Source organism: Falco cherrug, chromosome 4 (assembly GCF_023634085.1).
Source record: "Falco cherrug isolate bFalChe1 chromosome 4, bFalChe1.pri, whole genome shotgun sequence".
NCBI lineage: Eukaryota > Metazoa > Chordata > Aves > Falconiformes > Falconidae > Falco > Falco cherrug.
Genome location: NC_073700.1, coordinates 36,010,422 through 36,025,576, shown reverse-complemented (window position 1 = coordinate 36,025,576; position 15,155 = coordinate 36,010,422). Strand labels below are relative to the sequence as shown.

Below are 15,155 nucleotides of genomic sequence, written 5' to 3'. Positions count from 1 at the left end.
ACTAGGGATGAAAGAAAAATTCTTGCAAATTCTAACTGCATTTTCACAGTGTCAAAACTAGTGACAGTTTCACTGGAAAACAGAGGCTGAGCTTCTATTTACAGAAATGGGGGAAAGCATGGGAATATGCAATATAGAACACTTATTCTAATATGCAAGAACTTCTTAAATGCCTACTGTAGCAACACATACACAAAGAAATAACAAAAGTTAACTTATCATAAGGCACCAGTTACAGAAATGTCTTAGCTTTGTTTTTAGCATTAGCATTTGTAGTCAGTAAGTATCCAGGACAACTGACAATCAAATACAGCAGCAAACACATTATTCTCTTGCATATAATTAAGAAGAGAAAAAGTCATTTTAATCACGTGCTGCAAATCCTTGGCCAGTATTAAAACTGATCATTTGATACAGTGCAGCACTTCCTTGAGTGGTGTGTTTGCAATTCATTTCTCTTTTTTTAATGTAAAATTTAAAATGAAGAAACAATCCATACAAGGCAAACTAACTAAAAGCTAGCATTTTTCACCTGAAAACCTCCTTAATCTGGAACTGGCTTCCCTTTAGTATTACCTTTATCTTGGGAGTCTGCATAAATGCCTTAAATATACTAGTGCAAGGCTTGTTATTAATGAGAAGAGAGTAACAGCTTTTACTGATCATTAGGAAAAGTGACTGTGTATTGCACTAACTTAAGTATTTGTTTCACTCTGCTATCATAGATTATTAATTAGAAATAATAGCAGTAATCACTTTTCAGAAATGAGGATGTAGCTACAAAGCCTCCTAACTCCCATTGCACCAGTATTATAATCCAAACAAGTTAAATAAATTGCTTCTATCACAATAAGTAGAAAGAAGAAAAAAAAAAAAAAAAGAAAACAGAAAATACTGAACGCTATTGCTTTCCTAAGATTTATGAAAGTCGGAGATGAACAAAACTCAAATTCTGCAGGAAGGTTTGGTTTTGATTCGATGTTTTTAATATAACTTTTAAATGTCCTGGGTTTCTCTTCTTCATTTCATTTTATTTAACATTTTGTGTTAGAAAACTTAAATGCTGTGATTCTTGGTAGATACCTGCTACCTGTTTACAAAGCACCACTACATTCTAATGTCTCTGAATGAAGGGAAGTAATAGAAAAGTAATACTAAATAAAGCACAGTACTAGAAGAAAATTATGACAACCAGCAACAACTAAGGACAAAATAGCTTTTACTAAAAAGCATCTAGGTTGTCTGGGTTCACATGGGCAAATTAAAAAAAAAATCTGTTTTTCCAGAACCTCTGATACATCTATTATTTTCTGAGTATCAGAAAAGAAGGGACAAGAAACTGAGTAAACTGCAGGACACTGAAAAGGGATCTCGACTTCTGGCCTTCCATTAGTGTTAGTTTCGGCAAATAGCTGTGCTAGCTGCAGGCAACTCAGGAAATCTTTGTCCTCTGGTAACAAACAGTCCAGAAACAAAAACACACTCATCTTCAGTGTCAGAGATCATGCGAAATTTGTCCTTTTGACAGAGCTTCCCTTCATAAACACTTTCAGAATGGGTTGGCAGCATCAGCAAAATGTTTTCAGCAGGGCAGGAAGGGAAAATGAACATGCAAATTAGGACATTTTTAATAATGTTTGGCCTTCAATAGTTTGTCTTCAGTATTCTAAAAGACACAATATGGAAGGGGTACAAATGCCTAAGAAATTCCTTCTGCCCTCTTCATATCTATGGACCAATGTGAAAAGTACATCAGTCACAATTTCTTAAATCTCATTTTGAGATGGCTAGTAGATAGAAAGTGGTAACTTAGAACCTTATAAAATACCTATCAAACTGTCTGATGCTATAATCTTGTACCATTTCATTTTCTCTGCGTAAGTAAATACTTGGAATAGAATTTCCACAAAAGCTGTAATTCATTCTGATTTATTTCCTTGTAAAAATACCCAAAAAAGCCTGTCACTTTTCCAGCACTAGTAGTAGGTAATACTGCACTGCCAAGTATCTGCAAGTAATATCCACTCTTGTAGTGTTTCAGAGCTCCACTATAAAGTTTCAAATTGCTAAGATACTGGACTTGGAAAATATGTCTTAGTAATCTTTCTTTATAAAGCTTTTTTTCTGCACCATAAATGCACATGCTCTCAACAGACTTTAATCATTTGTGATGTTCAGACTAAATCTAGTAGGTCATTTAGTCAGGTTTTAGATGAGTTTATGAGGGAATATAATGGCAACAAATACAGAATAATGATCTACTCACTATGAAGTAAACATATGTAATATAGGTTATAGGATGCCTTGAGTAATTGCACCACTTGAAGGTCTGCATTGAACAATCCAGAATTGATTGACTTAATCCATAATGATGATTAGAGAATGAACTAGCTACCATTGTAGCTGCTTGCTTGTGAAGTTTCCATCTGTAGCAGGAATGCCTGAGCTGCATGTGAAGCAGTCTTGGGACTGCCCTTATTCATTACCCAATGGATTAAGATAGCTCCAAAGTAGCAGTAGTGCTTCTATGTTGTACATTGCAGTGATGCAAGAGCTGTTTCACACGTAATTCTTCCATCTGTGCCAGAGGGCCAAATTCTGAGACAGAGGTGGTACAGGTGTTTGGGGTCATCATAAGCCAAGACCCTAAGATATTATCAAATGTATTTTTTTTCTTCCTTGTTGCAGTAACTGTGTGGCTCTGAGTTGCGTTTATATGCAAGAGTTTGTAGAAGCAAGGCTTAAATCTGAATTCAAATCCAAGAAACAATGAGTTTTAAAAACCTGCTGTGTTATGTCATATATTGCAGTATACAAAGAGTTTTAAGCAAAATATCTCATTGTGATGATTACAAAAATCTCAATACAATCAATGCACTAAGAATCTCTTTACTTTCTGGCTCCTTCATTAACTGGGATTCTGAATAAACATTTCACATATGAGATTGTACCCTAACTTCCTTACAATCTGGCATCTTTCTTCTTGAAAACATGGTCACAGGAGGGATCAGAGATCAGCAAAGAACTAATACACAGAGAAAAGAGAGATACAGTGCATATTGCCATCCTTTCTAAGCCTTCAGAAGTTCACCACCTCAGCTCCAGGGGGCTAGAGCACTTTTAATTGAGAGAGAAGCATAAATTCCCCTCCAGAGGTGGTGTGTTTTTATACAGTTAGGGATGTAATGCTGCAGTATGTATGTACTTCCCCCTCTGCAGTATAGAACTGCATAGGCCCAGGTGGAAGTACTTTGCTGTAGAGCAGTGCAGACAGATTAGGTGTCACACTTCACTATATGTGGTATCTTTATTAGAGGTCACGGCTTTAATTCTCTCCTAGTACTCTGTAACAATGCGCATAAGAAATCACAGTCAGCCTCTACCACAAACAAGTAGCAGGAGTGCATGCAGCATATGAATCTGCTCTTTCTCCCATTGTTTTTACACCCTTCCCCCAAAAGAAAGCAGTAAAATCTTACAATAACTGTGCCGTGCAATCCAAATAAAACTTGTTCTTTGTCCAAATATAAGCAAATTTTCTGCTTTCTATAGTTACAGAAAGATAAGACCAGTGCATATACTTTAAATGTCTCAAAATGCAAATACCAATGCAGTAAAAGTATATTTGCAGTAAAATGCACATCAATGTTGATCTACAGCACAGAATAAAGCCATCCACTGCCTAACAATCTAAACCTTCCTGAATTATCCCCTTTTCTCTTATAAATACATTGAACTTAAATTTGTAAATATATTATCTATGATTTGTATGCATGTATATATATCTATATATGTGTATAGATATATAAGATACAGATAAATATAAAGTACATAAATATATATCCAAATTAAAATGCAGTGGAACTGTTCATTATAAAAGGAAAATGTATCTGAGCATGAGAAAGAGCTGTACTCTGGTCTAATACAAGACTGAGAAATAAGTTTCCTAGGACTTCAGAATCACCTGAAATGTGACTGTATTTCCTCTGAAGCTCCAAGGTGCACTTTTTCCTCTCCTTCAATAACATAAACATGTAATAGCAGATATAGAACAAAAATATTATTTAAAACTTCAAATAATAATATCCCTTTCCCTTTTCCCTTAGAGAGAAAAAAAATTAGAAAGTGAAAACCATACACAACCTGATGCTCTCCAGGAAAGTGTTTAACTGTTTTACTAGTGGAGATGATATAACAGCCTAATGAGACCATTTCTTACTAGATGTTATAGCCCTGTGTAACACCTTGCCAAATCTTGATGTAAGTTTAACTATTTGTATTTTAGTATAGCAAAACATAGAATAAAGCATAGCTTGATGTGCTGTGCAAAAACACCAGGTAGGAGACAAAGATACAAACCTAATATTAGTCAACCAAGACAACTAATTAAAAATAAATACAATAAGTAATTTTTCTATTCAAAATGGCTTTCTCTTAGTGTTACCCTATTTGCACTAGGAAATCCTAAATGTTTCTAATTCTGAAATAAAGAATATTTCTAATTTGCAAGAACCCATGTACTATCAACCGTCATTTGACATCCAGCAATACTTGTTTCATAATGTTAATTTTAGTGCCAGCATTCAAGATACTGATAAAGTTATAATGTTACTTACGTAAATTATTTGGAGGAGGTCTCGTCTCCATGTTTTCATAATGTTGCACATGCACTACAATGTTTAGATCTCTTTCCATATGATCTGTTGTACAAGGACCTTGAGGTCGCATAACATCAGCAAGAGCCCTGAAAACCAAACAAACCAGAATGAACCTGCAAAATCTGTGAGGCATTACCAATACATTCCAATTTTTGTTTGTTTGTTTGTTTGAGATGCTGTCCGTTGTAACGTCTGCTGGAGAGACCAGCTCCATTCACAGCAAAATCAGGGAATCAGATGCATTGTGAGACTTCGCACCTAAGGCTCTTTTTAGGTTGCCTTAGACAGCATGCTAGCAGTAATACACAGAAACACATTAAGCTCTTTAGTTGTCTTGGCTTTGTAGGAACATAATCTAAGCTTGTTGAGACTTGCAGATTTCTGCTATAGCATGTGCTTAGTAATGTTTCCATCTTGGTTAAGCTCAGCACCTCAGCACCTAGCCCCTGTCTATAGCTTTCACAAACCCGTTAACTTCACACCTAGATTACCAGCAGGGCTTGTCAAAGTAAATTCTCACACATGCCTTTGCACAGAGCATAACACAACACAGTGGTCTTGGCCATTTTCATTCAAAAATGTCACCAAAGTTGAAAGGTCGTATGATTTTCAGGTAGAAACCCAGTAGGCATAGCTCTCTTCATGGTCAGGGCTTTAAGCTTTTCCCATCCAGAAGAGGAGATCAAATATGCCTTTTCTAAGTTCTCTGAGTGTCCTAGTCATTAAGATGGAGCAAAGTTTGTACTGCGGCTTTGAAGCCAGTTCAGAAACAGGATTAAAGTTTTATGCTAGCAAAGAGGGAGCAAGCAAAAGGATTCCTAACAATTAGGCCAGGCCCAACCTGATGTTGGTTGTGGACCTTTCCTGCATTGCTGCAGGCAGTAACTATATCTGAAAGAGACAGAGTCATCCTAGTTTGGTGTATTTTCTAAGAACTAGTTTCACTGTCGAGTGTACTGCTGAGTGCCAGGCATACAGATAAGCACACACACCTGTATTAGCCCTGCAGATCCAGAGTTAGTGACTGAGTTTTAAGCTCTGAAACTCTCAGCATGGCAACAACTAACTTTCTCTGCGATTCTGAGCGATGGAGTTTTACCATTGACTTCTGTAGGAGCAGGATTAGCCCTTAGGTATATGCCATATCTCTACCTGCTGAACTACTGTGCCATACAAAACAATTGGCCCACCTGCAGAAGCTGTTGCCTTAGGCAAAGGAAAGCTATGCTGTGTGTTACCAGTGTCTTCAGAGTTCAGTGCAAATCTTTTCTATTCAGGTCAATGCATCACTGGCTATTATTTGCCTCCTTTCTGTTTTACTAGTTTTAGTTTTTAGACCCCTTGAGTGATTTTTTTTTAAAGGGAATGGATGCATCTTCTGGGCACTTTGCCCAGTTTAGTTTAATTTTCTGCAAAATTACATGTAGTGTCCCAGATACTGCATCAAGGAAGACTAGTTTATAAACTAATAAATAAAAAAAAAAAGCACATTCACTGGTGAAAGCCATAGCAAGTGCAGTCTAGCTCCTCCACTGTATTCCTGTGCCATGATTACTTCTTGATCAAGAAGCACTGTACTTTTAAATATTTAAAAATAGTTTAAGTTACAGACAGAGAGGAATCCACAACTGGATCTTGCTTTCAGATTGCAGGAACATTGCTTTGGTACACAGCTGAATGATACTGATGTTTCACTGTGTTTATGGCTAGGCATTATGTTATTAAAATATTAGTTACAGTTGTGATCAACGTGTTACAGAATATTCTGTTGATACTGTAAAAGGTCAGAAGACAGTAACCAAATGATTAATGGTATCAGAGCAATGCTCCCATTTGAAGCAATGCTTATATAGCAGAAATAGCAGAGCTGGCCTACATAGCAGAATAGTAAGAATTCAATAGATGAGACCTCACAAAGGTATGTAGAAAATGATGCAAAAGGAAAGCATTATATTGCAAAACACAGCTGAAAAAAAGTGGGGACCAAAACCATTAATACTTAGTCAATTTACACAAATATGTCTCTATACAAAGAAAATTATTGACATCAATATTAATTCTAATTCCAGAAGCAGCTGGACACATTTCTGGGAAGGGAAGAAAAGCAAATCAAAGTTCCTGACTACAACGTGGGAGTTGAAAGTGTGAGATCTTGTAATACACAGATTAGCATTTCCCAACTTTGTGAGAGCGGGTTTTCAAAAATGCTTTCCTCATTGCCCTTAATCTGAAGGTAAATATTGTTCACTGTAGACTTTAAATAACACCGCGTACAGTAGCAGATTAACTACTGCCTGTCTGTGAAATTGTCAAGTTTTCTACCATTTTAGGGTGGCTTTTTTTCCAAGGGGTTTTAAGGAATTAACTGTCCGATTCCCGCTATATTAAGAAAAAAGGAACTATTCACCATCAAGTTCTATTTTTAACAGCACAGCAGCTATCTTTATACTTTGTTAGTCAAAGTTGTATAATCTTCTCAGGGCAGAGTAGTTCATATAACAAAGAGCTTGTCCTTATCTTCCACTGATGTCAGGGAGAGTTAAAAATGTGTAGCAGCTTGTATATCACTTAAGTACAAAGGAAATACTGTACCCGCACTTTGTTCTTTTAGGGATTTACCCATATAATGAAATGGATAAAGGGAGGTTTGTGCCCTAGTATGCGACAAAATCCTTGAACAGACGTTTGTTTCAAAAAATTCCACATAGGCCAACAGACTCCTATAATACCTTCATGCATTTGTCTCACCTGAATATCATCATATAGATTTTGTTCATTATCTGAAGGAATTGTTAGTGGGTCCTATTGAAAAATTATATATACCTAGAGGGTCTTTATCTACACCTTTGCTATACTGAATAATTTTGTAAGGAAATGCAAAATACAAGATAACCTTCTAATCAGGTGGTGATATCATTAGGTCCTGTGTATTGATATTGATTGCAGCATTACAAAAGTGGAGAAATGTTACCTACGTAGGAGCTCATGGCCCAGAACTATCAAGTATTACAAAACTTCAGCATTTTTCTTGCCATAGGATTTTTCTCTTTGGATATGTAATGCTACTTTGGGTGTTATAAAGCACGTGGAGCCAGGCATTTCTCTTATGGGTACAAGCTTGAAGAAGCTGAAACACAGGTTATTCCATGAAAGGTCACTTGTCATGTTTTGCCTCCAAAACTGGGTCAAAACCCGTAAGGGAAATAATTTCACACTTAGGATTCAGGATTTTGGCAAGTCAGACTATTTTTGGCCCCAGGTACGTGCCTTTTGAATGATCAACAGAAGACTTCACTCATGAGCTCAGCACGGAAGAAGAGCTCAGATGGTTCACAATATTTGGAAGGCTGTTAACAGTGTCAGAAGCACTGCTTCAGAAAAACAGGAGCTATAGCATCTGAGCATGACTGTAAATATTGTCCTTTCAGTTCTTGGTTTGTTTGCACATTCTCCACAAGGATTAGGGAAGAAGACAAAGGTGTGGTATTGTTTACCGAAAAATATCCCCCTTAAGAGAAGTAAAGCTTTTCCCTTTTCTACTCATTTTCAACCGAGGATTCTCCACTTTAACTGATGGAGCCTGGAAGTCTCATTGATGTAGTCTTTATCAGCAAGAACATGGTGCCCTCATATGCCTAACGGAGCTTCTAGGTCTGCTTCAGGAGACAGATCAATTCTGTCTCCTTTTAGGCACAATACTGCCACATTCATTTGCTTTGCCATATCTGAAAACATACACCATCTTAATCCCTTACTCTCCTAGAAAGCAGGAGGGTGAAGTAAGAGTTACTCTGTTTGGTACTACCATTACTGCTTAGTTCTTGGACACTATAGCTGAAGAGAATATTTATCTCCTTTCAATGTCAAATAACAAATTTAAAAACCAGGAAAATTATATGAACAAAACACTATCATATGATGTCTATAGCGAAATATGCCATGTACAGTTAGTACTGTACTCTCCTCTCCATTTCATCTCCAGATTTACAGTTCCATGCCAACAGTAAGAGTGTTTTATACTGAAAAACACTCATCTAACAAGAAAGAAAATGTGAACAGTGCCACACTTGGCCTTTTTTCTCAAAACAAAAGGAAGTAACAAGCTCTCTAAAAAAGGACACTTTGACTCCTTTTTCCTAAAAGGACTTGCCCAATAAGTACTTTTTTCCTATGGATTGTTTTCACCAAATAAGTTTCCACAATGCTTTTTCATTGTCAAATATTTCAGGAAAATTCAGTGAAATTAATGGAGTTGTCTCGGTTTGTTTTGTTACAACAGTAAACAAAAAATAATGAAAGGCAAGTGTATAGAAACTACACTCACCAAGCCTGTGAAGTTTCCTTTATTAACATTGTACCACTCTTACACACACCAGTGTCTTACTTCAACAGCAGATCCACTGACTGCAAGATGAAATAATGCAAGGAATTAATAAGTGCGGCACAGTTTTGCTTCCTATTTATAAGTCAGTGTTCTCATTCCCATGTGTCAGGTCTCTGTTCATATTTAAAAAAATATTAGTAAATCAAAAATGGGAATATACAATTTACACCAGTAAATTCTGTTCACTTTCTAAAAAATAAATAAGCTCTCATAAAAAAATACCAGTTTATATTATGCATTGTCTTTTTTGATAAGCAGTACCATCCCTTGCATAGGTGAATTTTTTCATAGGAATGAAGAGGATTCAAGTGTTTCATGTAGCCATTGGCTAGGAAGGGGTGAGAAGACAATCTTAACTAAGGAAATAGATGACAAATCAGCCTCTGTGTGTTTCTTGCTGCCAGCAAAAATGGAGTAACACTTGGTACTTTTAGTTTGGCCTACCTAACACTCCCAATACATTATACTTTTGCTTATTAATAAGGTTTAGTACAGGAAAAAAACATAGGAGGTGTTCTTTTTGGGGTTGTTTTTTTGATATTGTAGCGATGACTGTTATAAAATAAGGTGAATAGGAATATGAGCTACATATTTTAATTGTTGATACTATTAACTGTTTAAACAGAAATTATTTATTTCTTAAGCATTGAAGCCTTTTTTTACACAGTTGTGTAAAATGAGCTAGGATGTAACATTTTAGTTAAACACACATTTGAGGACAGAGAGGTTACTTCGATTCTTCACTCAATGAACAGATTTTCAGTTTGCCGAAGGGATTTACAAATCTAATTCCTTTTCAAATTAAGGGTAAGCCCACCCCACAGCTGTAAGAGAGTGTGAGAACTTTTTTTTTAAAAAAAAAAAAAGCTATAGCGCTGCTTTTTCAGAACATGACTAGCTATTATGTGTACTGAGTGGGTGACTGTTTTTCCATGTGATCATGACTTTCCAAGTTTCTATATAATCCTGACTTGAACGTTATCATGGCAAGAAAAGTACAAGATCTCAGACACTGTTAAGTAATCAGAGTAACAGACGACCTTTTTTAAAAACCACTTCAGAAACCTAATCTTTATGCATACATGACTGAAGGATTTCAGAATGATTTTCCAATCCCCTATAACTCTATTTCCATAAACTAAGACAGAATATCGTTTCAGAATACTTCACACCTGTCCTTTAGATAACAAATATTTCTACGAGTAGAAATAGGACTTATTTAATCTATATATAAGCAGGGATGGCTACAACTTCACTCTCTTGTGGGTTTTGTAACTGTTACGAGCCCTGCCTTTTTGCCTGCATGAAGAGACTACAGAAGGAGGCTAATGCAAGGAAGAGCTTTTTCCAAACAAGCTCTGTATTTTAAGAGTGAGATTTTAAAAGGAAATTGGGACCCATATATTCTTTTTCTCAGTTTAGTGAGAAAATGTGAAAATATTCCACATGTCTAAAGGATTATTATACCTTGCTCAACAAAAACCATCTTTGCAGAAGTATCACTGACACATAATGTTGACTAAAATTTCTGCAATGTGCTTTGTTCCTTGGTAGTGAAATCGTATCCATATCAGCCAGTTTATAAATAGCAAATAATTGCTAGTGAACTGGTGATGCATTTGCAGGCGTATTTTTGTGGCTTCCTCTGTTCATTTCAGGATAAGCACTTAATCAAAAAGTCATGCAGAAACTTCAGTAAAAAATAAGGCTTCAGGTGTTGAGTTGATCTCTTGGACTGTCTTTCAAAGGATGGCTCTTCATCTCAGCTTCAAAGATTGTGAACTACACCATTACCAGTCAGGGCAAGAGGAAGCTTTCTGCCACACTGCACGTCCAGTAGAAGGTATCCCTTTAATTGCATTTCATCACTAAAGTTGCCCAATATGCTGGAATCTATTTAGACTCTTTAATGGAGCTGTTTGCCTTTTTTAATGCCTTTCCCCCATCTGCTTTACTTTCATGTGCCTGGGATTAGCATAAAGAATCAGACAGACTGCAAACTTGACAAATGTGTTATGCCTTGATTTTGAACTGCTGTGACAGTCTGGGTTTGGAATGTGTGGTTAAAGCCATTGGGCTCTGTCCTGAGTTGCCAACCTGCCTATCCACCACTAGGCAGCCATATCTGGAGTAGATGGCACACAGCATGCCTAACTCTAGGTGGGGGATATTCTTTTTGATATAACTCAGCCATTACACTGTGGATACAGTGTATAACACACACATATACAGATGAGACAAGGCTTTCATATTCCATTTTTTACCTCTCAACAGTAACTGAAAAAACGTTAACGAATTCTACAATAGCTCTTCCTTCTTGTGTCTCCCTCTTCCCTTCCACCCTGGCTCATTTTCACAGCTTAGAAATTTCACAAATAGCTCACACACTTGCAAGGGTTGGGGGAGTAGGGAAGGTCCTGCCAAAACCGTTTTGCAGCTGGAGAGGAAGGGTGAGATGACATTTGTTTACATCCTTCTGTTGAGAAGTAAAAACATTTTCCAAGCTTTGAGACAGTTGGAAGAGGGAACTTATCAGGCTTTCTATAATTCAGTGCTGCTGGTTTCAGGATTTTTTTGTTTTCCTATTCATGCACAGTATATCAGGGAACACTTGCTGGGTCTTGTTGGGGAGAGGGTCAGACACTGCAGATAAAAATGGACTACTGTCTGTGTGGACTCCACAGTTATTTGTAGTTTTCCTCAATATGCATGTACTTTGATAACCAGAGCTTGGGGAACCACAGGAGCTCTGCTCACCAAAGTTGGTCTCCCTCAGTCGCCTTGCAAGGGAACGCAGCAAACTCCTGCCAGGAGTTGTCTGTTAACAGGAACACATGGGCTCCTCTCTCCTCTTTAGGAGTAGCAAGGGGAGGTAGAGGGGAAGGGGACCCCGCTGCCTGGCACTCAGCCTTACCTGGACATGTGCTCCCGCTGGGGTCTGTGTGCCTTCTCCAGCCCTAGTTTGGTGAAGATGCCCACCAGCACCATGACTGCCACAACCCCACAGATAATGTAGACAATGAGGTTGGTTTTATCCCTGGTAGGGTCATGCAGAGGGTCGTCTATGCGGGAAGGAGGCTTCCCAGTGTTCATCCACAACGGTGTCTCATAGTTTGTGCAGGTGCTTTGATCCAGCCTTGTCTTCTTGAACTTGCAGCAAAACCTGAAGCCACAAGTGCCGCAGCAGAAGATGAACTCCCCGGAGCTGCAGTTAAAGGGGGGGTCCCACTGCCCCATCACGTCAAAGTAGCCCCTGCAGAAGTCCGGGGTGGGAGGTGGCTCAGAGGGGTCTAGCTGTTCCCCAAGGCTGGAGTGGTTTCCTCCCGAGAGTACCACGAAGCTCCCCAGCTGCTGGCCAGCTTTCTCCTGAGCCCGACACACCAGCGTGAGAAGGTCCGCCACCAAGTAGCCGAAGAGCAGCCGAATAAAGCCTTCCATGCTGCCTCCCAGCCCCGGCTCAGCGATGCTGCCGCCGCCGCTCGAGCTGCTGGATGCTGCGCTGCGCCAGGAGCTGAACATAAAGGGGCTCCGTCAGGGGCCGTGCGTCCGCGCAGCCCGCGCTCGCCTTCAGCACCACGGACAGCCCCGGGCGGGCCGGGCCGGGCCGGGGCCGCCGCCCCCGGGCAGTGGCCGCTGCCCGTCGCCGCTCCGCTCCGGAGGAGCGAGCGCGGCACTTGTGGAGCGCGCGGGAGAGGGAGGAGGAGGAGGAGGAGGAGGAGGAGGAGTACCGAGGGGTGGAGGTGGCGGCGGGAGTGCGGGGCACCGCGCGGCGCGGCGGGCTGGGGAGAAAGGGCTCGGCGAGAGGGGCGTGGAGGGGGCCACGAGGCGGGAGGGCTGAGGCGAGCGCGCTGCAGGGGCGGGCAGGAGGAGAGGGCGAGCGAGCAGCCTCCCCGCGCTGCCTGGTGCCAGCGTGCAGCGCCGGGGGCACCCACCTTCCGCTCCCCCGCCGAACCCGGCGCGGTGTCTCGCACAACTCCCTCAGCCAGCCACGGCGCTCGCCGAGCCCCGCCCGGAGCCGGGCGAGCCCGCGGGAGGCGACGGCTGCCAGGGCAGAGCGCGGCCGGCTGGACGGACCCGCCGCGGCATCCAGCCGGCGGACAAGCGCTGCCGCGAGGGGGAAATCCGCCTTGGCGGGCAGCGTGCGGGTGGCAGCGAGGGCGAGGCGGCCCGGCGAGCTCAGCCCGTCCTCCGCGGGAGGCTGCGCACCGGCCTGCCACCCCTCCGGCCCCCAGCCCCCCTCTCCGAAGCCCCCCCCCCCGCCCTCCCCGTAGCAGCCCCTCTGAGGGGCTGGCGGCCTCCCCCTCCCGAGCAGCCCCTCTGTGGGGCTCTCCCCCACCCCTCTCAGCCCCGCCGCGGAAGCCGGCTCCCACCTCGCCCCCCTCAGCCCCGCCGCGGGGCAGGCCCCGCTCCCCGCCATCCCTTACATAAGAGACTTCCCGCCCAGGCGGGCGCTCCCCACAGGTGCCTCTCCAAAAGCAAGGGAGCGCCTCCTCGTCCCCTCCGCTCCGCGCGCGCCGCGCTGAGGGGGATAACGGGCAGCGCGCGCCGGCCGGGCGCCCGGCTAGGGCGGGGGAGGCTGAGCGGGGGCGCCAGGCGGCCCCGACCCCGCACCGCCCCCGCGGCCTGAGGCTGGCGCCCCGGGGAGGGCGGGAAAGCGGGGCGCCGCTGCCCCGGCGAGTAGGGCGCTCCGTCTCCTGTCGGCCGCTCCCCTCAGAGGCCAGCCCTGCCCGCTGATCCGCTTACCTGTGAGGCCAGGGCGGGAGGGGCCTCCATGGGGCCGCACCTCCACTAAACCATGGGCGGGAGCGGGCGCTGCCCTCGCCCCGCGCGCTGCGCACAGGTACCGCGCTACTTGCGCGGCACGCTTCGGAGCGGGGCTGCCTTTATGTCTGCCAAACACGAGCTGCCCCAGCACATCATTTATTTAAAAATCTTGTTATAATGTCAGTCAGGCTGGTTCCAGAGGACACTGTGAGGCTGCGGGTTGTTTGAGAGACACAGAATTCAAATAACTTCCCCCAAACAACGAACTGACTCTGGGAAAGACTTTTTAGCGATTCACTCCCCATCCCTGCCGTTTAACCCACTCGTCTCCGTCTTTTGGCTTGGCAGTAACCTGCACAAGTAGCGATAATACTATCCTGAATACTATGCTGCCACCAAATGTAGGAAAAAAAGCCCATTATGGCATGATTTAGCAGTGCGGGCTTGTGCTTCAAGCAGCTTCCCTCAGCCTCGGGGTCATGGGTGCGATGGCCTCACTGCGGCCTTGCAGGCAGCTGCTGCCCCGGGGAGGGCACGGAGGCGTGAGGTGAGGGGCTGGGCTCAGCAATGGCACCAACCGCTCCTCTCCCACCTGCCTCGGTGAAGGGATTATGGTGCTGCCGCACTTGAGGAACTTCGGCCAACTCCCTGTGGAGCTGTTAAGCGTAAATAAACAGAAAGGTGAGGCAGAGGACAAAGCAGACGTTCGGAATCGGAGAGGGTTGTCGTTAGCTAATTGTGATCCTTCGCCTTCTCTTAAAAATAGACTCTAAGTACAGCGATGATTCCACCAAATTGTTTGACACGAAGCCTTGCATCTTTGTCCAAGAGGTAGGTTAGAAAGCCCCTTTATTTCTCAGCAGAGAAAAACAATCAGTCCTGGCCAAAACCAGCCTTTTTGGGTTTTAATATTTAATTCTTAAAACCTCCACCTCATCAACATCCCCTTTCAAGTCTCCTCTGAAATCATATCATTCCTCCCTTGTGTATACTTCCCTCTGCTATTATTTATTATTTAACACTTTGTGATGCAGTTTGTGCTGAAAATACTGCACAGAATGAATCTGTTCCATGCTTATCGCATCTAGAGACATTTAAGGTCCAGTCCTGTCAGGCACTTCAGATTATGCAAGTTTCCCTGTTGATCTGACTGCTAAAAAGCTGCTTAACTATTTTGCATGATTAGTGCCATACATGTGCAGAAATAATAACATCAAAAATGATTTATATTATGGGCTATTAATCCTGAATAACTATAGAAGAAGTTTCTTGTTTCACCAAGTTCCTGGGGTTTTCCTTAAGCATTCCCATATAGCAAAAAAGCCCAAAGGATTTAGGCAGGAATCTAA

General features: G+C 42.3%; 1 protein-coding gene and 1 long non-coding RNA gene across 2 annotated transcripts in view; one reads left to right on the top strand and one right to left on the bottom strand.

The window, feature by feature from the left end:
• LOC114016766 (uncharacterized) overlaps positions 1 to 12,327 on the top strand; it is a 38,126-nt gene extending 25,799 nt beyond the window's left edge. Inside the window, exon 3 of the long non-coding RNA XR_003561423.2 lies at positions 12,200 to 12,327. This is a non-coding gene — a long non-coding RNA (uncharacterized LOC114016766). The remainder of the gene's footprint in view (positions 1 to 12,199) is intronic.
• The window catches only part of SHISA9 (shisa family member 9), a 191,429-nt gene extending 178,722 nt beyond the window's left edge, over positions 1 to 12,707 (bottom strand). Inside the window, exons 1-2 of the mRNA XM_014282624.3 lie at positions 11,957 to 12,707; positions 4,617 to 4,744 (exon numbers count right to left, since the gene is read on the bottom strand). Of these exons, the coding sequence (XP_014138099.2) occupies positions 4,617 to 4,744; positions 11,957 to 12,561 (733 nt within the window). The 5' untranslated portion in view covers positions 12,562 to 12,707. The remainder of the gene's footprint in view (positions 1 to 4,616; positions 4,745 to 11,956) is intronic.
• Between the last annotated feature and the right edge of the window lie 2,448 nt (positions 12,708 to 15,155).